The sequence below is a fragment of the Octodon degus genome, unplaced genomic scaffold, assembly GCF_000260255.1.
Source record: "Octodon degus isolate 3935 unplaced genomic scaffold, OctDeg1.0 scaffold00065, whole genome shotgun sequence".
Taxonomy (NCBI): Eukaryota; Metazoa; Chordata; class Mammalia; order Rodentia; family Octodontidae; genus Octodon; species Octodon degus.
The window spans coordinates 9,977,946-9,999,287 of NW_004524641.1; the positions used below are offsets into that span (position 1 = coordinate 9,977,946).

At 43.9% G+C, this 21,342-nt stretch overlaps 1 protein-coding gene across 5 annotated transcripts in view; it reads right to left on the reverse strand.

Moving 5' to 3' along the window:
• Positions 1-21,342, reverse strand: part of Myo3b (myosin IIIB) — a 472,753-nt gene that overhangs the window by 306,618 nt on the left and 144,793 nt on the right. For 4 of the 5 annotated variants that reach the window (XM_023719169.1, XM_023719168.1, XM_023719167.1 and 1 more), the window contains exon 8: positions 13,295-13,360. In XM_023719169.1, coding sequence (XP_023574937.1) covers positions 13,295-13,360 — 66 coding nt within the window. Of the gene's footprint in view, positions 1-13,294; positions 13,361-18,144; positions 18,218-21,342 lie in introns of those variants that run through there. The other variant, XM_023719170.1, reaches the window with a different exon arrangement.

Sequence of the window (21,342 nt, forward strand, 5' to 3'; positions counted from 1 at the left end):
ATAAATGTAAATTGAAATAGCACTGAAATTCCATCTTACTTGAGAAAGAATAGCTATAACTAAGAAAGCAAATAACAACAAGCAGGAGAAAGGAACCCATATTTGCATTGCTGATAGGAATGTGAAATAGTACAACTACTGTGGAAATCAACATGGAAATTCTTTAAAAAACCTAAACTAGTAATTCTACTGGATTCAGCTATTCCCCTTCTAGTCATCTTCCTTCAGAGTAAAGACATCATATTGTAGTGATTCGTGCATACCTACTTTTATAGCAGCACAGAATAGCTAAATCTTGGAGGCTGCCTCTATGTCCAAAAACAAATATAAAGAAAATGTATCAATAGATGATTATACAAAGAAACCGTGGGGTGTCTATATAAAATGAAGTACTGCTTGGCTATAAATAATGACAAAGTTGAGGCATTTGTAGGAAAACGGATGAAGCTACAACTGCATCCATTTTTTTTAAAGACAAGGTTTCATGTTGAATGAAATAAAGCAGACACACAAGCTTAAACACCATATGGTATCTCTCATTTGAATGAGGCAATGTATGAACAAAGAGAATGATAATGAGTGGATAGAAAGGTATAAGAGGATTGGTCTCTTGTAATAGGGAAGTAGTCAAAGGAATAAGAGCAAGGGAAGAGGAGGAGGGGAAGGAGAAACAAAAACAATAAAGATATGCCATGAACAGGAACCCAATAACCCCAATTTTTGTAAATATTAGGTCATAACATGAGCTAAGACAAATAATATCAGAAAGAAAGAAAAATAGGATAAATGAACTGGAGGAGGAGGTGGAGGAAGAGAAAGTAGAGGAAGGGGATGTAAAACAAAGAAAGAAACATGCTATGAATTCAGAATGTGTACTAAGGAAACAAAAAATTTAAGCAAATGTGATATTTATACACAAAGGAGTACTACTCTGTCATAAAGAAGGATAAACATAAGTCCTTTGTAAGATAACGGGTGCACCTGAGACCATAATGTTAAGCAAAACAAATCAGACACACAAGCCTAAATATCATTGTTTCTCATGTATGAGAAACCAAATATAAAAAAAAGAGAAACCCAGTATATAAATGAACTAAAAAGCAAAATAAAGATAATTAATAGGAAACTGATAATTGTTCTGCAAAAGCAAAGGGGACTAAGAGATGGCTAAAGTGGGAGGAGGGAGATGAAGGGGATTTAAAGAATAAAGATGTGTTACATACATGTACCCACTCCCCACAATGAATGTATTCATTTTGTATTGCCAACATGGACTCATAAAATAAAATAAAAAATAAAAAGCAAAAAACCCTTTAGATTCAAATATACCCAATAATTTCTCCTGCTTACCACCATCCAAAATTACTTTTCTCTAATACGCTTCATCTGCTGGTATGAACAAGGTATTAAATTATTAACATATATGGCCAATATGAATACCTATAAGAAGCGCCAGCAACCCACTTTACAGAAGGAAGAACATTACAGGTGACACGCTTTTCTACCTGTTGATCTCCACCTATCCCACTTGCGCATTCCCCTGAGTGGCCTCGGCATGAAATGACTAAGTTACCAGGAAACACCATCTCTGCAGGGTCACAGCACTGACTGTGGTCTTCACACAGGAGCCATGAGGACACAGCTGTCTCTCTTAGTCCTGGGGACAGAAGTTGTTTCTTATGCACCTTCCCTGAAATTTGAAACCAGGTGCTTAGGGTGGTAATGGGGGACAAGGAAAATGGGACAAGGAGTGTAGAGAAGAGTAGGCAGAGGTTGGTGAAAGGGCTAACCACTGGGATTGCTAGGAAAGGGTTGTTTTGACATAATTCCCACATATTCGAAGAACCAAAAGAGAATCCATAGTTAACAGTGTAGCACTCATCAATCATCATAATCTTATTATGTTTCTAAGAGTTGAAATTTCATCTCTGCTTTGGAGAAGTTCACACATGCATGTGCATGTGTGTGTGTGCAGGTGTACACATACGCACGTGTGTGTGTGTGTGTGTGTGTGTGTGTGTGTGTGTTTAGGGAGGTGCATTTAGCCATTTTTCCTACCTCTTATTCTCATCCTCAGTAGTAAGTTGTGGTTAGGAGACACTGTTCAAGGACCATGAGTTCCAGTATCCAACTTGTAACCAGGTCCATCATATAGTTTTAAGGCTCTCTTTTCCTCTCCGGAATTCCCGATTCTTTAAAAGGAACTGATGTTTACTGAGCTTTTGCCATATGACAGGCACTGAGCCAAGTATAGGGTATACAAAGCAGAACACATTCTCTGCTCTCCAGGAAATCAGTTTGAGTGGAGACACGTGCGGAGACACGTGCCGATAATCTCAGGAACGTCTGCCGCCTGTGGCGCCTCCTGCCCTACTCTGAAGGTCCACAGAGTGTGAAGGCAGGAGGGAGGGGCCAGTGCGTGTTCATGGAGGCCTGGGGGACGCTACACTGTTCAGCATTGCAAGAATGCAGGGCGGATGAAGAAGAGAAGGATGTTGCACTGACAGGCAGAGGTCAGACTCTTCATGTGTGGCAGAGCCTTAGTGGACCCAATACACAGCAGGGAACCACACAGTGATTGGGAGTATGGCATGACTTGGTCAAGCTGGAGTCCAAAATGCTCACTCTGACTGCCCTGCAAAGGCTGGGCTACAATGGCTGCAACAATTGTGCCAGGAACGTGTTATGTTATGGGTGGAACAGAGCAGAGGGCAAAATTGTTTCTCAGAAACACCAGGGACCTGTAAAATAGAATGCTTGGGGCACTCAGAAAAAGTCAGATAACAAAATTATCAATCTCAAACTGGGCATGGTGACATGTGTCTATAATCCTAGCATTCAGGAGACTGAGGCAGGAAGATTGCCTTGAGCTCAGGGCCAGCCTGGGCTATCTAGGGAGGCTGTGTCTCAAACAAAACTGAAAAAAATGACCACTCCTAATTGAGAAGGGATTAAGAACATGTACTAGCTACAGCCCATCCATTGACTTGTAGGATCACTGAGTGGTCCGGCCTCTGACCTCAGGAGACCACAGCCAAACTCTCCTGGCTCCTGTGGGAGAGTAGAGGAAAAACACTCAGAGCTGGGTCAGCCTGCCACGCACGGCTCCATGTGAAGGACAAGGGAAACGGAGGGGGTGCTGGAGTGGCCATCCTTGAGCTCCAAGGGGAGCCCCTGCAGGGGTGACTGCTAAAACTCTGCCTCAAAAACATACTGTACAGGCAATATTATTCAGCCATAACGAAGGGATGAAGTGCTGATACATGGCATAAGATGAATGGTACCTGAAAACATAGTATACTAAGTAAAAGGAGCCAGCGGCCAAAAATTGTCTATTGTATCATTTGATTTATATGAAATATACAGACTGAATAAACCGATAGAAATGAAAAGTAAGCTGTTATCTGAATCAACCATCTCTTTTCTTTTATTTATTTACTTATTTTTCTTTTTGGCAGAACTGGGGATCGAATTCAGGCCCTTGTGCTTGCCAGGCAAACACTTACTCTACTGAGCTATCTCCCCGGCTCCTAAACTGTTATCTATCAGGGGCTGCAGGGGTATGGGAAATAGACCTACTGTATCCGTGGGTTAGGGTTTCTTTGCGGAATAACGAAAACATTCTGGAACTAGATAGAAGAGGTGGCTGTGTAACATTTAAAGTATATGAAATGTACCGAGAACACACACACACACACACACACACACACACACACACACGCTCAGCATCCTGAGCCTCAGAAGAGACCCAAGCACGAATCTTAGCTCTGCTTGGATCTGGCTGGGAAGCTGAAAGTCTGCCACTCCCCTCCACAGAAGTTCAGCTTCCCACCTGAAAAGTAACTTGTTTCATGGGACAGCATGGCAAAGATCTGACAATCAGCTTTAAGTGAATGTTGTTGCCTTTTTAATTTTTATTTTATTTGTTTATTTATTTTTGTATTTTAGGAAAGGGTCTACATGGTGTGCAGGGTCTCACTACTAGATCGGACTAGTAGTGATCTGCCTGTTTACAGCCTCCCAAGAACTGAGATTATAGGCAGGCCATCACGCCCAGTCTCAATTGCTGTCTCAGCAAGCTCCAGGGCCAGGAGGCACTGGCAGGCCCAGGGATCGAACCCCCAGCCACGGCACCTGCTTGCAGGCACTTTAATCTGCTGAGCTATTTGGCCGGCCCTCACATTTTCCCTTTTTAAAGGGCACCAGCATACAGAATCACGGGCTGGCTTACGCCCGCGTGTGCCCTCATCTTAGCTAACTATACCCACCATGACCCTGTTTCCAAATAAGCCACATTCTGGGTGTGGGATACTGAGGATCCAGTTTTCTCAACATATGAATTGTGAGGGGCACAGCTCAAGCCGCCACATGGGTGGGTGACGAAAGCCAGGGTACACCCAGTGTCTGGAGTACTGCTGAAGGAGCAGTTCCCAGCTTCTGGACTTCTACAGAGGAGTCCGTTACTCTTTGTTGAAGTACTGGGGGTCGAAGTCAGGGACCCCACACTGAGCTAGGACCCTCTCTAGCCCTTTTTATTTTTATTTTTTTTTTATCTTGAGACAGGATCTCTCTGAGTTGCCCTGGCTGGAGTGAAACTTGTGATCCTCCTGCCTCAGCCTCCCACAGTGCCAAGATGGGCTTATCTCTATGGGATAAGATCTTTTAGCCAGGCCTGGCTAAAAAAGTAGTCTTTTAAATTAAATCCTCCTTTCAGAAAAAAATTCCATAGCCTTTTATGTCTAAATTAATTGTTTTCCCCCACTCATTAACCCAGCATGACAGCTAAATATCATGTATTTGATGACCATAAGAAGCTCTGAATTAAAAAACCTGGAGGTGAACAGAAACCACATACAGACCTAAATAAAGCTGGAAGACCAAGGCAACTCAGCACAGTTACTTCTGCTGTTACAAATTTTGGATCCATTTTAAAAACACATGAGGGGCCGGGGAGATGGCTCAGTAGAATAAGTGCTTCCCTGGCAAGTGCAAGGGTCTGAGTTCAATCCCTGGTTCCACCAAAATAAATAAATAAATTAATTAATTAAATTTTAAAAATAAATAAAAACACACCAACTTCTTTCATCATTGCAGCCAAAGGGCTATATCTGTTACTTTTATCAGTGGGCAAGAAGAATGCAGGGGCCTGTGTTTCCATTTTTAGGTGTCTCCCTGACCCCGAGCCCTCTTTCCTTCCATACCAGAGCCTGTGGAAGCCCCACCGTGGAAGCAGTCTTGGCAACTGTGGGAACCAAGGACCGAATGGGCTGGGGCAGGCTGGGGCAATGCAGGGACACAGGAGGCACCACAGCTTGGGGTGGTGGCCCAGGAGGGACACAAACATGGCCACCCCACTGTCTCCTCACCCCTATGAACCCGCCTGCTGTGATCCATCACCATGAGGGCTCTACCTGCTCACCTTCCTGATGCCCCCATTCCTTGGGTGGCACCACTGTTGTGAGCTATGGTGGAGACGTTACTGGATGGTAGAATACAGTACTCACCTTCAGGATCTGTCTGCATCCCCCTCTGTGTCTCACTTAATTCTTACCACCTGCCAAGTGGTACTATCCAGACTACAGGCTGTTCCCACACACTCTGCTTTCCTAAGAGCTTGTGGTGACATGGGGACACAGACACTTGCCTACTTTCTCTGTAGGCAGTGTGGTTGTACGACACAGTGGAGGCCAAGGATGTGTTGCCTGAAACTCCCAAAGGGTCTTGAAGTAAGAAGACTGTATCTAACAGCGATAAGCCCATCGGTGGTAACACATCCACTAATAACTGCATAGCAAGACTCTGCAACAAATAAATAAATAATTTTTTTAAAAAAATTAAATAATGAGAATAAGCCTATCAATGGCAATTGCTTTTGGTCTATGAGGTATCCTCAGGAGTGGAGCAGCGTGAGAGCCAGGGCCCAAGTGGCTGCCACCAGCCCTGCCACACCAGCAGTTCTTGCACGGCTCAACATTTGACTCATCTTTTGTGAGTGAAAAACAAAACCCTACCTGTTTTAGGCCACTGTCATTTGGGATTTTCTGTCACAAACCGACTGTGGTTATCATGTCACTATTATCATTCCCATTTTACAGATAAAACTGAGGCTCAGAAAAGTACAGTGACTTGTTCAAGGTTAAAATTCTAAACCACAATGTTTGGACATGATTTGACTCCGATCCTGCTTTCTTAATTTCTCAAGTATGTATTTTTTAAAAGCCTGAAGAGATTAGAGTCAGGTTTTAGTCACTCTTCCCCCTCCAGAGCACCAAGTCCTAACATCCATTTCCCTTCCCTTCACCTTCTCTGTCCCCCTGCAGGAGCCTGCTGCTGGCTGATGCCAGGGACCTAGGGGCTGCCCTGGGGTGGCCTCCCTGGGCTAGGCGGGCAGGGAGAGAGTCTCAGAGTGAAGAGGAATGGTCAGGTGAGCTCCTGCTGGGCCATTGTGTCAGGATGAGTTTGCAGGGTGAGTAGTGCTGTTGTGGGGTGGAGTGGAGAGACAGACAGACAGACAGACAGACAGACGGACAGACGGACAGACGGACAGACGGACAGACGGACAGACGGACAGACGGACAGACGGACAGACAGACAGACAGACAGACAGACAGACAGACAGACAGACAGAGACAGACAGACCCTGACTATGGAAGCCTATTAGCTGCAGTCTAAATGAAGAAAAAGTAAGGAACCAAATGAAATGCAGCAGAGGCGTCAAGGATAAGAGTCACTGCCACTTTCATAAGCAATTTTGACATAACGGTAGGAAGCAAATGCAAAGGGCAACATAAATAAGGATCACCTCTGTTTGAGAGGAATCCTGGATCAGGTCTTCTGGAGTTCAAATCCCAGCTCTACCTCTTAATGGCTGTATTCCTGGGACTCTTGGCTTCTGTCTCCCGCAAGATCTATAAAATGGAGCTAACAGGAGAGATACCTCTTAGGATCATAAAAGCTAAAGGACTTACAGGCATGTAGAGAATATTTCCTGGCTTGAGTGAGTGTTACATATGTCAAGTACTATTTGCTGGGCTCTACATGCATCAGGTAATTCTCACAGTAACCCTATGTTCATTTTGACAAAAGAAAGAAGAACAAGGATCAGGAAGTTAAATATCTTTCCCATGTTCCAACAGTCAGTGAGTGACACAACTGCCCTCCACAGTGCCACTTTCCAATGACTATCTGGGTGGCACTTGGGCAAAGGGAATGGTAGGCCATGAGCCCAGTGTGAGGACACACACACACGTGCACGCGCACACACACACACACACACACACACACGAGGCTGACTCCACTGTCTTCATATTCCCTGAAGACTTTCTGATTTCCATTACGAAAATCAAGGATGATTTCTTTAAAAGAAAAAAGATTTTTGAAAAAAGGGCCAGTATGTGGAGGTGCACAACTTTGTAATGATCCACAGCGCAGCCACAGGAGCCAGCTAACCATGTGCCACGGGAACAGAGTAAAATCTATGACATACGCTATCCATCTGCTTTCTCACAAGATCTAACCCCAGCATCTGTCCGGAAGTGAACAGAATGTGCTGACTTGAGTCTGGATTATCCATTTTACTATTTTGGGTCCTTTGGATGAGGCTCAGGCCCTCATTTCTCTTGCATTGTTGTAGTTCCGAAAGACAAAATGTTCCTGTGCTGTGGAACTGTGGACACCACACTGCTGGAAGCTGCCAGCAGTGTGCAGCCATTTCTCAGCACACACCCGGAGAAAATCAGATGCTATCAGCCGAGTCAGAGGGGAGATCAAATCAGACCTGGCGGAGGCACTACTACGTGATCTATGAGGAAATGTACTCGATGGCCTTCCCAGAGGCATAACCTTGCAACTCACAGCTTTATTTGTTCTCATGAAGGAGTGTGTGTGTGTGTGGTAGGGGATTCCAATTTTTCAAAAGATGCATCTATAAGTGTATTGATCAGCATATAGTAAGAAGGGAAAGGAGAATTTGGGGGGGGAATTAAATTCTATTTTTTTTATTTTTAACTTCCCCACGAATTTTTACTAATTCACTAATTCCCTGTAGCTCAAGAGATGCTAACTAATTCAAGAAGCCACAATAGCTAATCATTGGCTAAGTAAACCTAAAATGGAGAGTATGTCACCCCAAAACACTGTTGTTCATTTTAATTAAAATTACCAATTTGTGAGGTAATGTAAATAAAGGTTATTGTATCTTGCTCCAGGACGTAGTGACCCTTTGCGTGGCCTCCTAAGAGTCCTATAAAATGTAAAGAGTCAAGAATATGTTTGGGGGCTAATAAATTACTGAAGTAGGATATTTATCTTAGGAAGCATTGTTCCTTGACATTGTGAAGCCCTATGGAACTAAGCAGCTTTAAAAAGGGCCAAATGGAAACAGGCAAGAGCTGAGAACGGTTGCCTTAGGGAAATACACTCACAAGGAAATAACAGCCCCCTAAATGCTCAGCTTTAGCAACACTCAGGCCTACAGAGAAGCCGAGTTTCAGTTTTCAAGAAATACACATATGCAAATGCCCGCTCTTTTCCACAGCTCAGAGTGATCTCGTCTTGTTAATTTTCAGCACAAATGCTCAGACCCATTTCAGCATCACCTCGAGGGCTAGGGAAAGGCCGTTCCTCTGCTCTGGGACTAGATAGCAAGGCTCACACCTTTGAGCTCCCTGCCAGTGGGGGGACGAGGAATAACGCCACCAAGCGCATGTCCAGCACAGCGCCTCACATACTGCATAGTCCAACTCAAAGGAAATAATGAAAGACAGACGCACAGAAGCAGGACCATCACTCTGACCCTCTGCTACTTACTTCTCTGTTCATTATTGTTGTTTTTTTGTTTGTACGGGGCTCAGACTCAGGATCTTGTGCTTGCCAGGCAGGCACTTACTGCACTGAGCTGTCTCCCGGGCCCCTCACTTCTCTTTTGAAGACCCTCATCTGGTGGATGTCCTTCCTGCCCAATCCCTGGAGAACTGACTGTTACACCCACAGGTCCAGAAGAGTCAGACAGGCCTTGCCAAGTTCCCCCAGGTAACTGCCAGTCGATCTGCCCCCTTGTGTCAGTTACATCCTGACGTGACTGTTCTTCATGGAAGCTAAGCACAGCAATACACTTTTCCCTGAGTCTGTGGAACTTTACTTCTGAGAGCGTTCCTGTCACACAAAACTTATATTCAATGTATTTGTTATGCTTTTCTCTTTTTCACCTGTCTACAGAGGCCTCAGTTTTCAACTGTATAATGGGTGAGAACTACTTTTTCTCCTCTGCACTGCTCAAGTCAGCCGCTCCAAGAAAGAAGTTTATATGCGGGTGATCATATAGTTGTCATCATTAAATCCAAAGCTGAGCCGCCATCCTGCCCCTGATGGATGTGCCCTTCACCAAAGAAAATCCATCTTTATTGTCTCACTAATCAGCTCAAGAGCCTCTGATGAGGAGTCTTAAATCCGAGTCCTAATAAAATCCCAGCAGTTTTAGAGACAAAATGAAACCATACAGCTCACCAATATCTTTTGGCCAATGGCTGGGAAACTGTTTCTGTAGTTTCATCCAAAGACCTTAAATCGGTTTGAATTGAAGGGGGGGGGGTGAAACAGCATCCATTAGGACCAAGGTGAAACTGGCAAAAGGAAAAGTATGGCTGTCTTATCAAAGCTAGTTTTGCATAGCGCCTCCTGACAAAAGCACAAGTCTGGCTGGCTGGTACTTGAACCAGATAGACTTGTTATGCAAATAGCTGCAGCCATAGGGGAAAGGGCTGATAATGAAATTGCTGCAAAGCCAACCACACATTATAGAGGTGACAAAAATCATCAGGCAGGGCCCTACTATATGGATAAAAAGCAGTGCAGAATTTATGTGAGCATCACGTCTAATTTATCATAACTAAGCTGTCAGGAGTCACACTTTGACAAATGCATAACTAACACATATAAATGAGTCAATTATCACTAACAACCAAAGGTTCAGAACCAAACAGGGTAATGTTTTTTTTTTTTTTTTTTAACCCCCAAGACAGGTTTACTAATAGAATTTTAGACCTTTTAAAAAAGCTCTCTTACTGTCTCCAAATAAGGAAGCTAAAAGCAAACCTGAAAAACACCAAGCTACGTGCCCCTTACATTCTCTGGCCACCCCTCAACCCCCACACCAGCAGCCCCCATCTACACTGCTATAATCACTAGGCTGCAGCCAAGACAACTCACTCAGACTCCAGCAACAGCCCATAAGAAGTCTTCCAGGTCCTCTGCCGAGCAGTGTCCAGCGTGGACCAAGAAAGACCTAAAAGACTGAACGATGGTGGTTCACCAGCTACAGGGAGACAGGGAACCAAAGGTTTTAAAGACGATAAGAAATTTCTAATTCTGTTCATTCTTCAGAGAGAATCAGCTCAGTTAAATATGATATTCTGTGCCTTGATTGACAAAGGTAAATGAAGCAATTATCTGAAAATTTTAGGTTAAAAACACTTTTCCTAAAATCACCAGATGATCATTTTCCCCACCCCAGTCCTTCCAATAATGAAAAGCTTATAATTCAAGGGTCTTAATCCTCCACACTTCCTTCCTGCTACAGCAAGGTAAGCATAAAACCAAACTAAAGCTCTGTCTTTAGATAGGCATTTTAAACCCAAGAGAGTTATTGTTTATATTGAATTAGAGATTTGAATAATGAAATCGGATTTGGCCAAATTGCATTTGGCAGGCTGAGTGATGGCAACCCGGACACAGCAGTCTCATTTATGAAACCAAAGGATGTTATCTGGGGGAAGTTTCACTCCAAAGTCATAAAATATAATAGTTGGTTCCCCCATTCCTAAATATTGTAGACAGAGAATTCACAGCTGAAATATAAGCTATGATGGGAAAGCTAGGATTGAGGGACTAAGGTCGAGAAAGAATCAACCAACAACCTGTAATACATAATACTTTTGCTAATAAAAAGCAATTTAAAAACTTATTAAAGAAGGAAAAGATTGATGATATATTGCCAGATCTCAGATTAGCAGAAGCACACAATCACTTGGTGCCCATTTGCTCTCCTTGGTTCATTAGGACTCAGACTCTTCCCTCCTCGGCAAGTGCAATGTGTTTGGCTTTGACCCGGCATATTCTTGCCTGTGTTTACTCTCCATAACATTCTAAACCTTTTTAAAACTAAAACTAAAATTGCATCTGCAATTCTCAAAATCATGGAAAACATAAGTAGGTTGGAATTGGCATGAAATAGGATTTGTGACAAAGGAGAATCAGTGGCAGGCAGAAATTTTTATATTGTAGGTAGCCTAAAAGTCCCAACCCTGCTGTCAATTAGACACCGTTATTTCCAAATTCATCCAAGCAATGCTGTGCTTGGCTTACGAACACAAGCATACCCTTGAATAGTACACTGAAGCCAAACTTGTGAGTCAAGTCACATCCTTAGAGGCACCAGGAAGGCTCAGAATGAGAAGGTGTATTAGTGAATATGTAATGGACTTTTCTAGGCCAACACTTTGGAGAAGGTCATCCAAGGGTATCTGTGCAGCAATGAAATGAAAATTCTTGCATCATGTTTTTGCAAGCAAACTCCCTGGAAACCAAGCCCCAGGTTTCTTTCTGAGGTAGTATGAAATGGGACCCCAAGCCATCACGGAGTCTTCAGACCTTGTTCTCTCCACTCTCTCCTGTAGTTCCCAAACCCAAAGGGTAAGTGGCTTCCCCTCTGCTCCCCACTGTTGTTCTTTTCCACCCTGGCCCAGCATCCCCTGACTCATGGCTATCCATGGTGCATTCTGCTAAACTGTCAGAGTCAGGCTAAAGGGGCAAGGACACATCTCCTGCCCCTGGCCTTGAACTTCATGGTTGTGTTCCAGTATAGCCTTGTTAGACTTCTTTGAGCTCTTTTCTGCTCCCCTCTCCTGAGGAACAGGGCACAGTCCAAAAAAGGATTAGATCACCAAATAATTTTAGGGACCCTGAACTATATTGTATTTGAATTGAAAGTAAAATACAGGTTCACAGCACTTATGCAAACCCTTGAGGGCCAAACATGTTTAGAATTTCAAATTTTAGACAGGTGAGCTGGTACAATTACTGTGGTATCCCCAGCAGGATCTGGGGCAGTACACTATAATCAAACAGTAAAATATCTGCAGCAAAACACATGAATATTCACACTAAGATAAATCATGACTATAAATAGTCTCACATCTGTTCAGGTCATGTCTTGCCATTAAATCAGTTCATGTAAGGTTAAGTTTTGCTGCTAAATAACTCAATGACAAAAGAACTCCCATTTTTCAGAGCTCTATGGATTTTAGGATTATGGATAAGGGACTATTGATCTCTACTGTGATTAAGGAAGACAATTGAGACCTCTAGTTAGTTTGGTGGCACAAACTGTGGAAGTGAGGTCTACTCATAGGCATAAAGGAGAAAACTGTGTATTGACCTTCCATACATGTCTGTCAGCTTCTTTTCTCCTCCCTTGACCTCTGAAACCTGTTCAGTACATTAGGTGCTAGGGGTACCTCTCTCCAGATTCTGCTCCTGGGCTTGGCTTTTCATGCCCAGTCTACAGTTCTATCCCCATGACTCACCAGGCTCTAGCTCGGGGCCTCAGGGCCTCCTCCAGACTGAGAATCCTCTGCAGATTTGGGACCAGTGAGGTCCCCTGGCAGGACCAGGCCAAAAGCCTATAATCCTAGCAAGAATCGCCCACCCTGTCAGGGTCATGTTGGTTGTGCTGTCTCAGTGAACATGGCCTAGCAGCCTAGCTCTCAGCATCAGCTGGGATTTCATCTTATTCTCCACACTGTGAGCCTTAGCTAGACTGGCTCGCTTTGGTGCCCCAGGCCCATGTTCCACATTTGTCTCCTTAATCATCTTGGCAATGGAGGCCTGTTCCCATACCTCATTCCTAGAGCAAAGCCCACCAGCTGTGCTACAAATCCTACTGGGTCTGTTCACCTGTCTCCTCTTTGGTTCCTGAGTGATCAAAGGGCTTTTAGATGTGGAGTCTCCCCCTTCATCAAGCACTGCAAGATAGCAACGTTAGGCCCATACCAGCATAGGCTTTTGGATGACTGGGTCCATGCAATGAGAAGGATGGATTGTAGCCAGGTCAAATGGAGCTCCTGAGTTTTCAAATCCAGTAAGGCAACTTCTATCATTTACTGGAACAAATCCCACATCCTAACGAGCTGGTAAGCATAATAACTTCTAATGTTGAACAAATTCTACAGCTCAGATTTTCTCCAATCACTGTTCAAGCCCCACTAGACAAGCAATTTTCAGTGGAAAAAATACTCACTGTGCAATAAAGTGGTTGAATTCCTCGCACCAGTTTTCTGGATGCAGTAAAGTAGGTGGAGGATTTCTGAAAAACAAACAAAAAATATTTCTTTTAGAAAAGGGTAAAAAGGTTCTGTAAGAGGCAAAATATCAACTTATCTTCATCAATGGCCTTGTACATTGCTGTAATCAGCTCTATTCCTGTCCGTCTGGGGTGGGAGCTATTCTCAGTCCCCTGGGCTGTTCCTGTGGTCACTCGTTGTCACTAACTAAAGACTTCCTGTACCCCCAGATTTCTCAGTGTCCGTGAAAGCTACAGAGATCAGAAACAGGCACGAAATGAGGGGCAAGGCAAGCGCACAAGCCACACTAAGGAGAGCAGAGAAGTATCATTGTTAAAAGAAAGCTATAAGTAAAGTGCCAGAGGCTTCAGAGAAATAGACTTTTAATTGTGCAGGATTTTCAAATCATTATGGTACCATTTGAATTAATTATGTGACGCATCTAAAATAGACTCATAAATGCATCAAACACATTTTTAGCTGTTTCCCATGTGCCAACTTCCACAATAAACATCAGAGAAAGCAGACCAGCCCCAGAAGCTTCTGGGGAGAGGGGGGAGACAGGCATACCCTGCCCCTAATTGGTGGCGGGCTGAGAAAGGCTGAAGAGCAGACCAGCCCCTAAGGAGAAGGCAGGAAAAGAGGAAGGGATGTGCCCTGCTTATAATCAAACAGTCAACCCAAAGAGACTCAATTTTAAAACAGTAGTGACTGTGTTAACTTTAGACTTTCTTCCCTCAGCCATTAATGGAAATACGGGTTTGTGGATAAGTCAAGTTCAGAAAATAAAAAAGGAGCATGTCTATACATCTAAATTATGTCAGCAAATTTTGAGGCCATTGTAAGTAATCTTGTTTTTTTTGTTTTGTTTTGTTTTTTTGTTTTTTTTTTAATGTGGGTTCTACCTGCTTTCAAAGCCAGCGTCAATAGGCAGAGGACTGGGAAACAATAAGAACTACTGCAAATGAAAGTATCAGATAGTGTGACTGTGATTTGCCTTTCAATATCCATTCTCTTCTTGTTTCTTATTGTGCAATTTTTATTTTGACAAATTGCTGGCACAATTAAACCTACAATTTCCTTGTTCCTTGGCACTTAGATGTGGACACATGACTGAGTTCTGATCAATGATCTATAAGCAGAATTGTTGTATGCTATTTCCAGAAAGTCTCCCTAAGAGGTTGGCAATCCTTCATCTTTCCCCTTCTCGTGTCTTAGAGCTTGGGTCTGACGGTCAGAGCTCCAGCAGCTACTGTGGATATAAAGCAAACTTGAAAATGAAAGCAATGAGCTAAGCAAAGCACAGAAGATAAATGAGAAACTAGATTCATGATGACACTGCAAAGCAGCCACCCCAGCTCTAGATTGTTTCTCCACAGTCTTCCTTAACAGGCGAGAGAGATAAGCTTCTACTGTCTTTAAGGCACTGTTACAGGCAGCTGAGACTATACCTGAGTCAAATAGCATTTCAGTTATTATCCCACTACAAGACTGGAACACGATCTAATGAGTGATATCGCAAAGAGACAAAGTTAGGTGGAGACAAAATTAAGGGCTGCTTACCCAATCTAGAGGTCCGGGAAGACTTTCTAAAGATGAAATTGATCTGCCTCCTAATGATTAGGTTAGATTTTTATAGATAGAAGGAAAGGGAAGCCCTTGCACAGTTAGGAAACAACATGTATCAAGTCCCAGAAATGTAAAGATTGGCAGGTTCAAAGATCACAAGCAACTCGGGTTAAACTGCATAGGACTCTTCTGGGTCTGAAGAAAGCAGAAAGTAAAGGCACAGGGGGAAGGAAGGAATGGCAAGAGAAGTGTGTCCCTCATTTTGCAAGGATTTAATGTTACCCTTCAGATCCTCTGACTCAAAAGCCAGAAGGTCAGTGATCTGGGTTCTTAGCTAGGTGTCCCAGGGAAGGTGGCCCCTCTGTCAGGTTGGAGGCTGCCTCTTTATCTTATTCGTTCCATTCCATTCTTCAGGATCTGCTGTCTTCCCTTTTTGCACCAGGCAGGACGTCAGCTTCAGTGCTGTTTCACTGCCCTCTCCTCCCTGGCTCCAGCCAGCCAAGGTTGAACACCCACTTGCCTCCCTGCTTGGCCCAGCGGGCAGCCTCAGAGCTGGCACTGGATCTCCTAGGTCCTCTCTCCTGCCCTGAGCAGGACTTGCACCTCCCTTGATCTCCTAAGCCTTCCTGCTCAACCTGTTTTCACTGAGATTAGTGACCCAGGAGAGTCCACTGCTAATGGCTTCATTCACCCCTGGGCAACTACATATGTCCACCAAGAAGCCATCTATGGACAGACCGAACACAATCAGCTGCAACACCACCAGAAGGCCCAGCTCTGACTGGTCCTCTAGGACTTCCAGTGATTAGGTTCAGCACATGGCTGTCTCCCTTTCTGCTCAGGAACCTGTAAGCATCTGGGACATTCCTTTGACTGGGGTACTTCCTCCAGCTTGGCATGGCGGGTGTCCCCTTTATTGAGATTCAAGAATAACCTGGCAATGGTCCAACGAGAAATGGACATCAAGTGTCCACTACAGAGTCAAGAGCTCTGTACCTTCCTGCTTTCAGTCCAGTTCCTAGCATGAAAGAGGGCAGGGCCACTGTGCAGGTGCCAGCCCATCAGGTCACAAAACACCCCGGTACACACGTGCCTCTCATGATCCTCCTCATGAAAGGAAGGCATTCAGAGATATCTTTGAAGCTTAACATCAGAGGAATTTGACTATGAGAAACGCTCTTAGTCTTACAGAGGTCATGCCCTTCCTGAAGTCTATCAACTTAATATCTTGTAAAAGATTCTCATCTGTATCCTGGTAGCTATAATCTCAGCTATTTGAAAGGCCATGGCTGAAGCATTGGAAGTTTGATCCCAGCCTGGGCAACTTAGGAAAACTCTATCTCAAAATAAAAGATAAAAAGGGGGTGGGGAGTGTACCTCATAGCTACTTGCATTCATTTCCCAACACAACCTGGTTGTCTTGCCACACACCTATAATGTGGGAGGTTGAGGCAAGAGGAATGCCTCAGCCACCACTTGGGAGGTTGAGGCAAGAGGAATGCTGGGAGTTCAAGGCCAGCCTGGGCTACATCCTGAGTTTAAGGCTGGTCTGAACTACATAGTAAGACCGTGTCTCAGAAAAAAAAAAGCCAGTATATTAAAAAAGAAAGATTCTTATCTGTATATAATGAAACCAATAGGAATTTGGAAACTATAGCTCTTTGTTCATGTTGCACTACAAATCCTAGTTTTCTCACAATCCAGCAAGGACACCAAAGAAAAGCAATGGTGCCTTGTTGGCTCTCCCTACCTTATGATGCAAGCTGCAGCCTTGATGGAAGGCCTCTGCCTAAGAGAAGCTGAGAGCGCATAGTCAGAATGACAGGAGGGTCAGCCTCAGTTGTGTGCAGAGAGGCTGCCTGTAGAGGAGGGGTGAGTGGTCAGAAAGTCCACACTGCTGAGCAACTAGCTCTCCTTTGGACAATGTTTATAAACACTCCAAGACAACACAGCCTGCAGATGAATCTGAAGGAGAAGGGCAAAGCTCACTCTGAGTTCTGCTGTCTGGACTTTCTTCCTGTGGTTTGGACCCAGAATTCAGTTCCTGCAAGGGCCATTTCCTACCCACAGACAGCATTAGGCCTACAGGAGCCTGGGAGGAGGGCGAAATTCCAAACTGCCCACTCTCAACACATGAGCCTCGGCCCTTCTTCCTCCAAAGTCTCTGTGGAACAAAATGATCAGCCGAACACTCAGATCTGATTCATCCTGGTTCCTGAAACACGTAAGCAGCCGACTGGAGCATGGAGGGCACCTGGCTTTGGGAAAGTCAGTCCTAAATTCCTCAGGGGACCCAAGCCACAGCGTGACTCCAGATAGGCTGGATCAAACCAGTTCTCTTCAAAAGCTTGTTTGTTTTAAGCCTGCAATTGAAAAACCCCATGAGAACCGGCATTCAGGAGTGGAAATTGACACTGGAGGTTTTACCTCCATGAAGACAGTCCGGAGGGGGGTCCCAGCACAATGGGGGGCTGCATTTTAGGAAGCAGAAACAATGAGTAGGCAGAAAGGCAATGGGGAGGGAAAAGGGAAAGAAAGAATGTGACAGAAGGGACAGAAACCATGGGTAAGGGCCAGGCAGATCATTCTTCAGTTTCTGTCATGAGTGCTTCTCCCATAGTTACACCTAGAACAGAAGCTTCTCCCAGCCTATTCTCCTCTCATTTCACACATGCATCGAGGGCCACTCTATGTCAACAGCTTCTTTATCGGAGTCACCTGCCTTGATTTCTCTTTTGCCTTTTGGCTAGTATATTACTTCTAGATAGTTTCCAGGGATATCTTAAAGTCAATATATAGAAGACCAAAAAGCAATTCTCACTGGGCATGATAGTGCACACCTGAGGCAGGAGAGACCAAACATGGGCAAGAAACTTGGCCCTCCCTGGCTGCCCTTGTACCAGGAGGGCACCGCAAGCCCCTGGAAGATAACTAGCAAGAAAACAGAACCTTGATTCTACAAAAGCAAGGAGCCAGACTCTGATCATAATTGGAATGGGCAAGTAAATAAATTCTTCACTAAGCCTTAAGAAAGAAGTGCAGGCCTACTGACACCAGTAAGGCCATGTCCGAGTCTAACCTAGAAAACTGTAGAAAACAATAGATTTGTATTGTTTTAAACTACTAAGTTCATAGTAATTGGTCATGATGAAAGAGCACTAATGCACCAACCAAGTACCGGGTCCTCTCGATTCTCCTCCCTACATCCCATCTCAGTCAACCATGCTCTCAGGCTCACCCTGGTGCAGTAGCCGCCTTCCTTTTCTCCTTCCATCTCATCTTCATTCATTAGTGAGGATTTCTTCATCACATACAAATCTTTCTTTCTTCAGCAGGTCCAGAGACATGAAATCCCAGCTCCTTTGCATGATACACAAGTGGTCTTTCCTGCCAGACTACGCAATACCATCTCAAGCCACTTCCCCAAGCTCACCTGAGGCCATAGTGCTGCACTGCCTGGGCCTTGTGATTCCCAGTCAGGCCCTGTTCCTTCACGCCTCAGAGCCTTTGCACACGATGCACACAGAGTTCCCATAATTCTCCTCACTTTGCCCAACTGGTAGTCTCCTATTAACGCTTCCTGTGTATCTCTAATCCCTAGAGAACCAGTACTCAGTAAAATCTTTGCTGAGTGACCAAAATGAATGCATATTGAACACATGAAAGTTGTAAGTAGGAAATGTGCTGGGGCAGAGTGTGGCTGGGCCCCCAAAACAGCACAAATGTTGGACAAATATGGAGCAGTTCTTTCAGATGTGAACAAATTCCAACTAACTCATGCACGGCAATCAGTGTTAGAGGAACAACGAAACGTCAACATGAGCTGGACTGGACGATCTATTCCTCATCCCTCTATTCCTGAAGCCAAATGTCTCCATGTTCCTGAAGACATATAAAGAAAAATGGTGGTTTTCCTCTCATTCTAGACATTATCTGGGGTCAGTCTATTATTCATACACGTGGTGCGTTGGAGATGGAAGGAGGCAACCACCAGTGACCGCCACACATTTTGCTGCTACAAATCCCCAGGCAAGGGCCTCATAGATAGCTCAGCTAAACACACAATTCCAAGACATTCAAGAAATTCCAAGGAATTCAGCATCTCAGTGTCCCAGGTGATGAACACAGCTTCAAAGAAGACATTCTTTCAAGCCATCCAGCAAAAAATGAGAGTTGGGTTTTAATTTTGGTCTTCCTCCACCGTCCACACACTTATCAGTTTTCTGGAGTTATCTGATAAAGGAGTTATCTGATAAAGAGTTTATTCCTTTTAAAGGTGGAATAAGAGAAAGTATATGCAAAAATGACAGAAAACAATTAGCAAGCAATGCCTCCAGAAGGCGCAGAGCAAAGCCCTGGAACAAAGCACACTCAGCAAGGTGATGCTGAGCAAAGGTTTCTCCATGAGATAATTAAGAAAGGCTTCCTGCAAGTTGTGAATTTTGAGGCAGGCCCTGAACGGGGGAGGGGGGAGGGGAAGTATGAACCAGTTGGCAAGGGAGGGAGGTGTTAGGTAAGGAAAACGGGAGCAGAGAGAGGAAGGTAGAAAGCCTGAAGTAGAATCATTCATAATCATTAACATTTAAAGACTTCAGGGTGTGTTCAAAAGGAATTCTACTTATTTACTCATAAAAGCAATAAAGCTAAACATATGAGCATAATTAACTGTTTAGAGAGTACTAACTATGTCACAGAGCTGCAATTCAGATTACAATTAGTGGATCCCATTAATGAAGCTGAAGAGTTAGTATTCAGGCATGTGCCACAGCCAGTCTAGTTAAAGCTACTTTTCTCCCTAAATCACATCTCACTTGTTCAAAACTAATCATTAAGGGCTGGCCAAATAGCTCAGCAGATTAAAGCGCCTGCAAGCAGGCACAGGGGTGGGGGTTCGATCCCTGAGCCTGCTGCTGGCCCCGCCCCCGGGACATGCTGAGACAGCAATTGAGACTGGGCGTGGTGGTGCCTGTAATCCCAGCTCTTGGGAGGCCGTAAAACAGGCTGATCATGAGTCCAATCTAGTAGTAAGACCCTGTAGACCCTTCCCCAAAATACAAAAAAATAAAAAAATAAAAACCAACAACTAATCATTCTAAAATGTGTATTTTAAACACATGATACCACTTCAGTATAAAATACAGAACCACAAAAATAAGATTCTTCTCTTTCAATCTAATCCTCCCCATCTCAGCATGGCATGTATTCTTTCACACCATTTATATGCATCAGTGACATTTGTTATTAACATATGATACATAATCATTTCCTGTGCTATAAGTATTTAATAAGTACAATGGAAATTAATTTTATAGTATCCTCAAGAGCAGTGGAAGTGAGGCTGTATACTACATACAGGTAGCATACTGCATATTCAGTGGTACAGCTGACAGATGACCCATATCCTCTTTATGCCTAGATGATGTTCCACAACTTGGGCAGCCATGGTTTGCTTAGAGCACCTACTTTATTCCTACCGCTAAGAGAAAGAAGGCTTCAATGCCTTACACATGCCACATGTCATTATGACTTCTAACTTTCAAAAAGTCTCTCGGTGGCAAACAGCTCTTGCTGGTGAACACTTCAAAACCTACCAAGAAACTGAAATGCTGACAGAGTAGACACTGGCTGAGCTCCTCATTTTGGGAGTGTGAGAAATTCCCCAACAGAGGGTGCCACTGAGCTAACACGAAGGAAAAAGCAACCAGCAAAAGGTCCCAGAGGACTGTGACTAGCACTTCCTAGGCCACACTCCATGAACACACAATGGATGGAGATGTTGGTTTGTCCAACCCTACTGCTGGAAACTAAGTCTCTGCTGTGTCTGGTTTCAATGATGGGTACCTTTAAGCAATGACCTCAACATATTTGGCACCACCAAGAAAACTCTATGCAAAAATATATTTTAAAAAAAAGAAAGAAAAAAAAAAACAATTCTGCCAAAGAGGAGTCACTTGAGCTGAGTGTGGTAATATGTACTTGTAATCCCAGTACTCTGCTAGCAAGAGCATTACAAGTTTGAACCAAGCCCAAGCTGGTGATAAACCCAGGGTTCAATTTCTAGTACAAAAATGGGGGAGAGATAGTATGCAATGTGTTAATTATTGAAACTGTCCTACCAATTTGATTTGAAACTGTCTCATTGCTATTTGTCTATCTATAAAATTATGGAAAAATTAAAAATTAAAAAACATATGGTTATCTTCAAAGTAGTTACTTGAGGTACAAGATATGGGCATTAAAATTTCTCCAGTTGATATAAGTACAACCTTCCTTTTCAATAAAATAAGAGACACTAAAAAAAAAAAATGGGGGAGGGAGATCATTTGAAAATATATCAAATTAAGAATTGAAGCTGAGTCCTAGCTCAGGTCCGGTGAGTGTGTGGAGAGCTTCCTGCTACCCTGCGCCGGCGGGACCAGTCCCAGCCCAGGCGCAG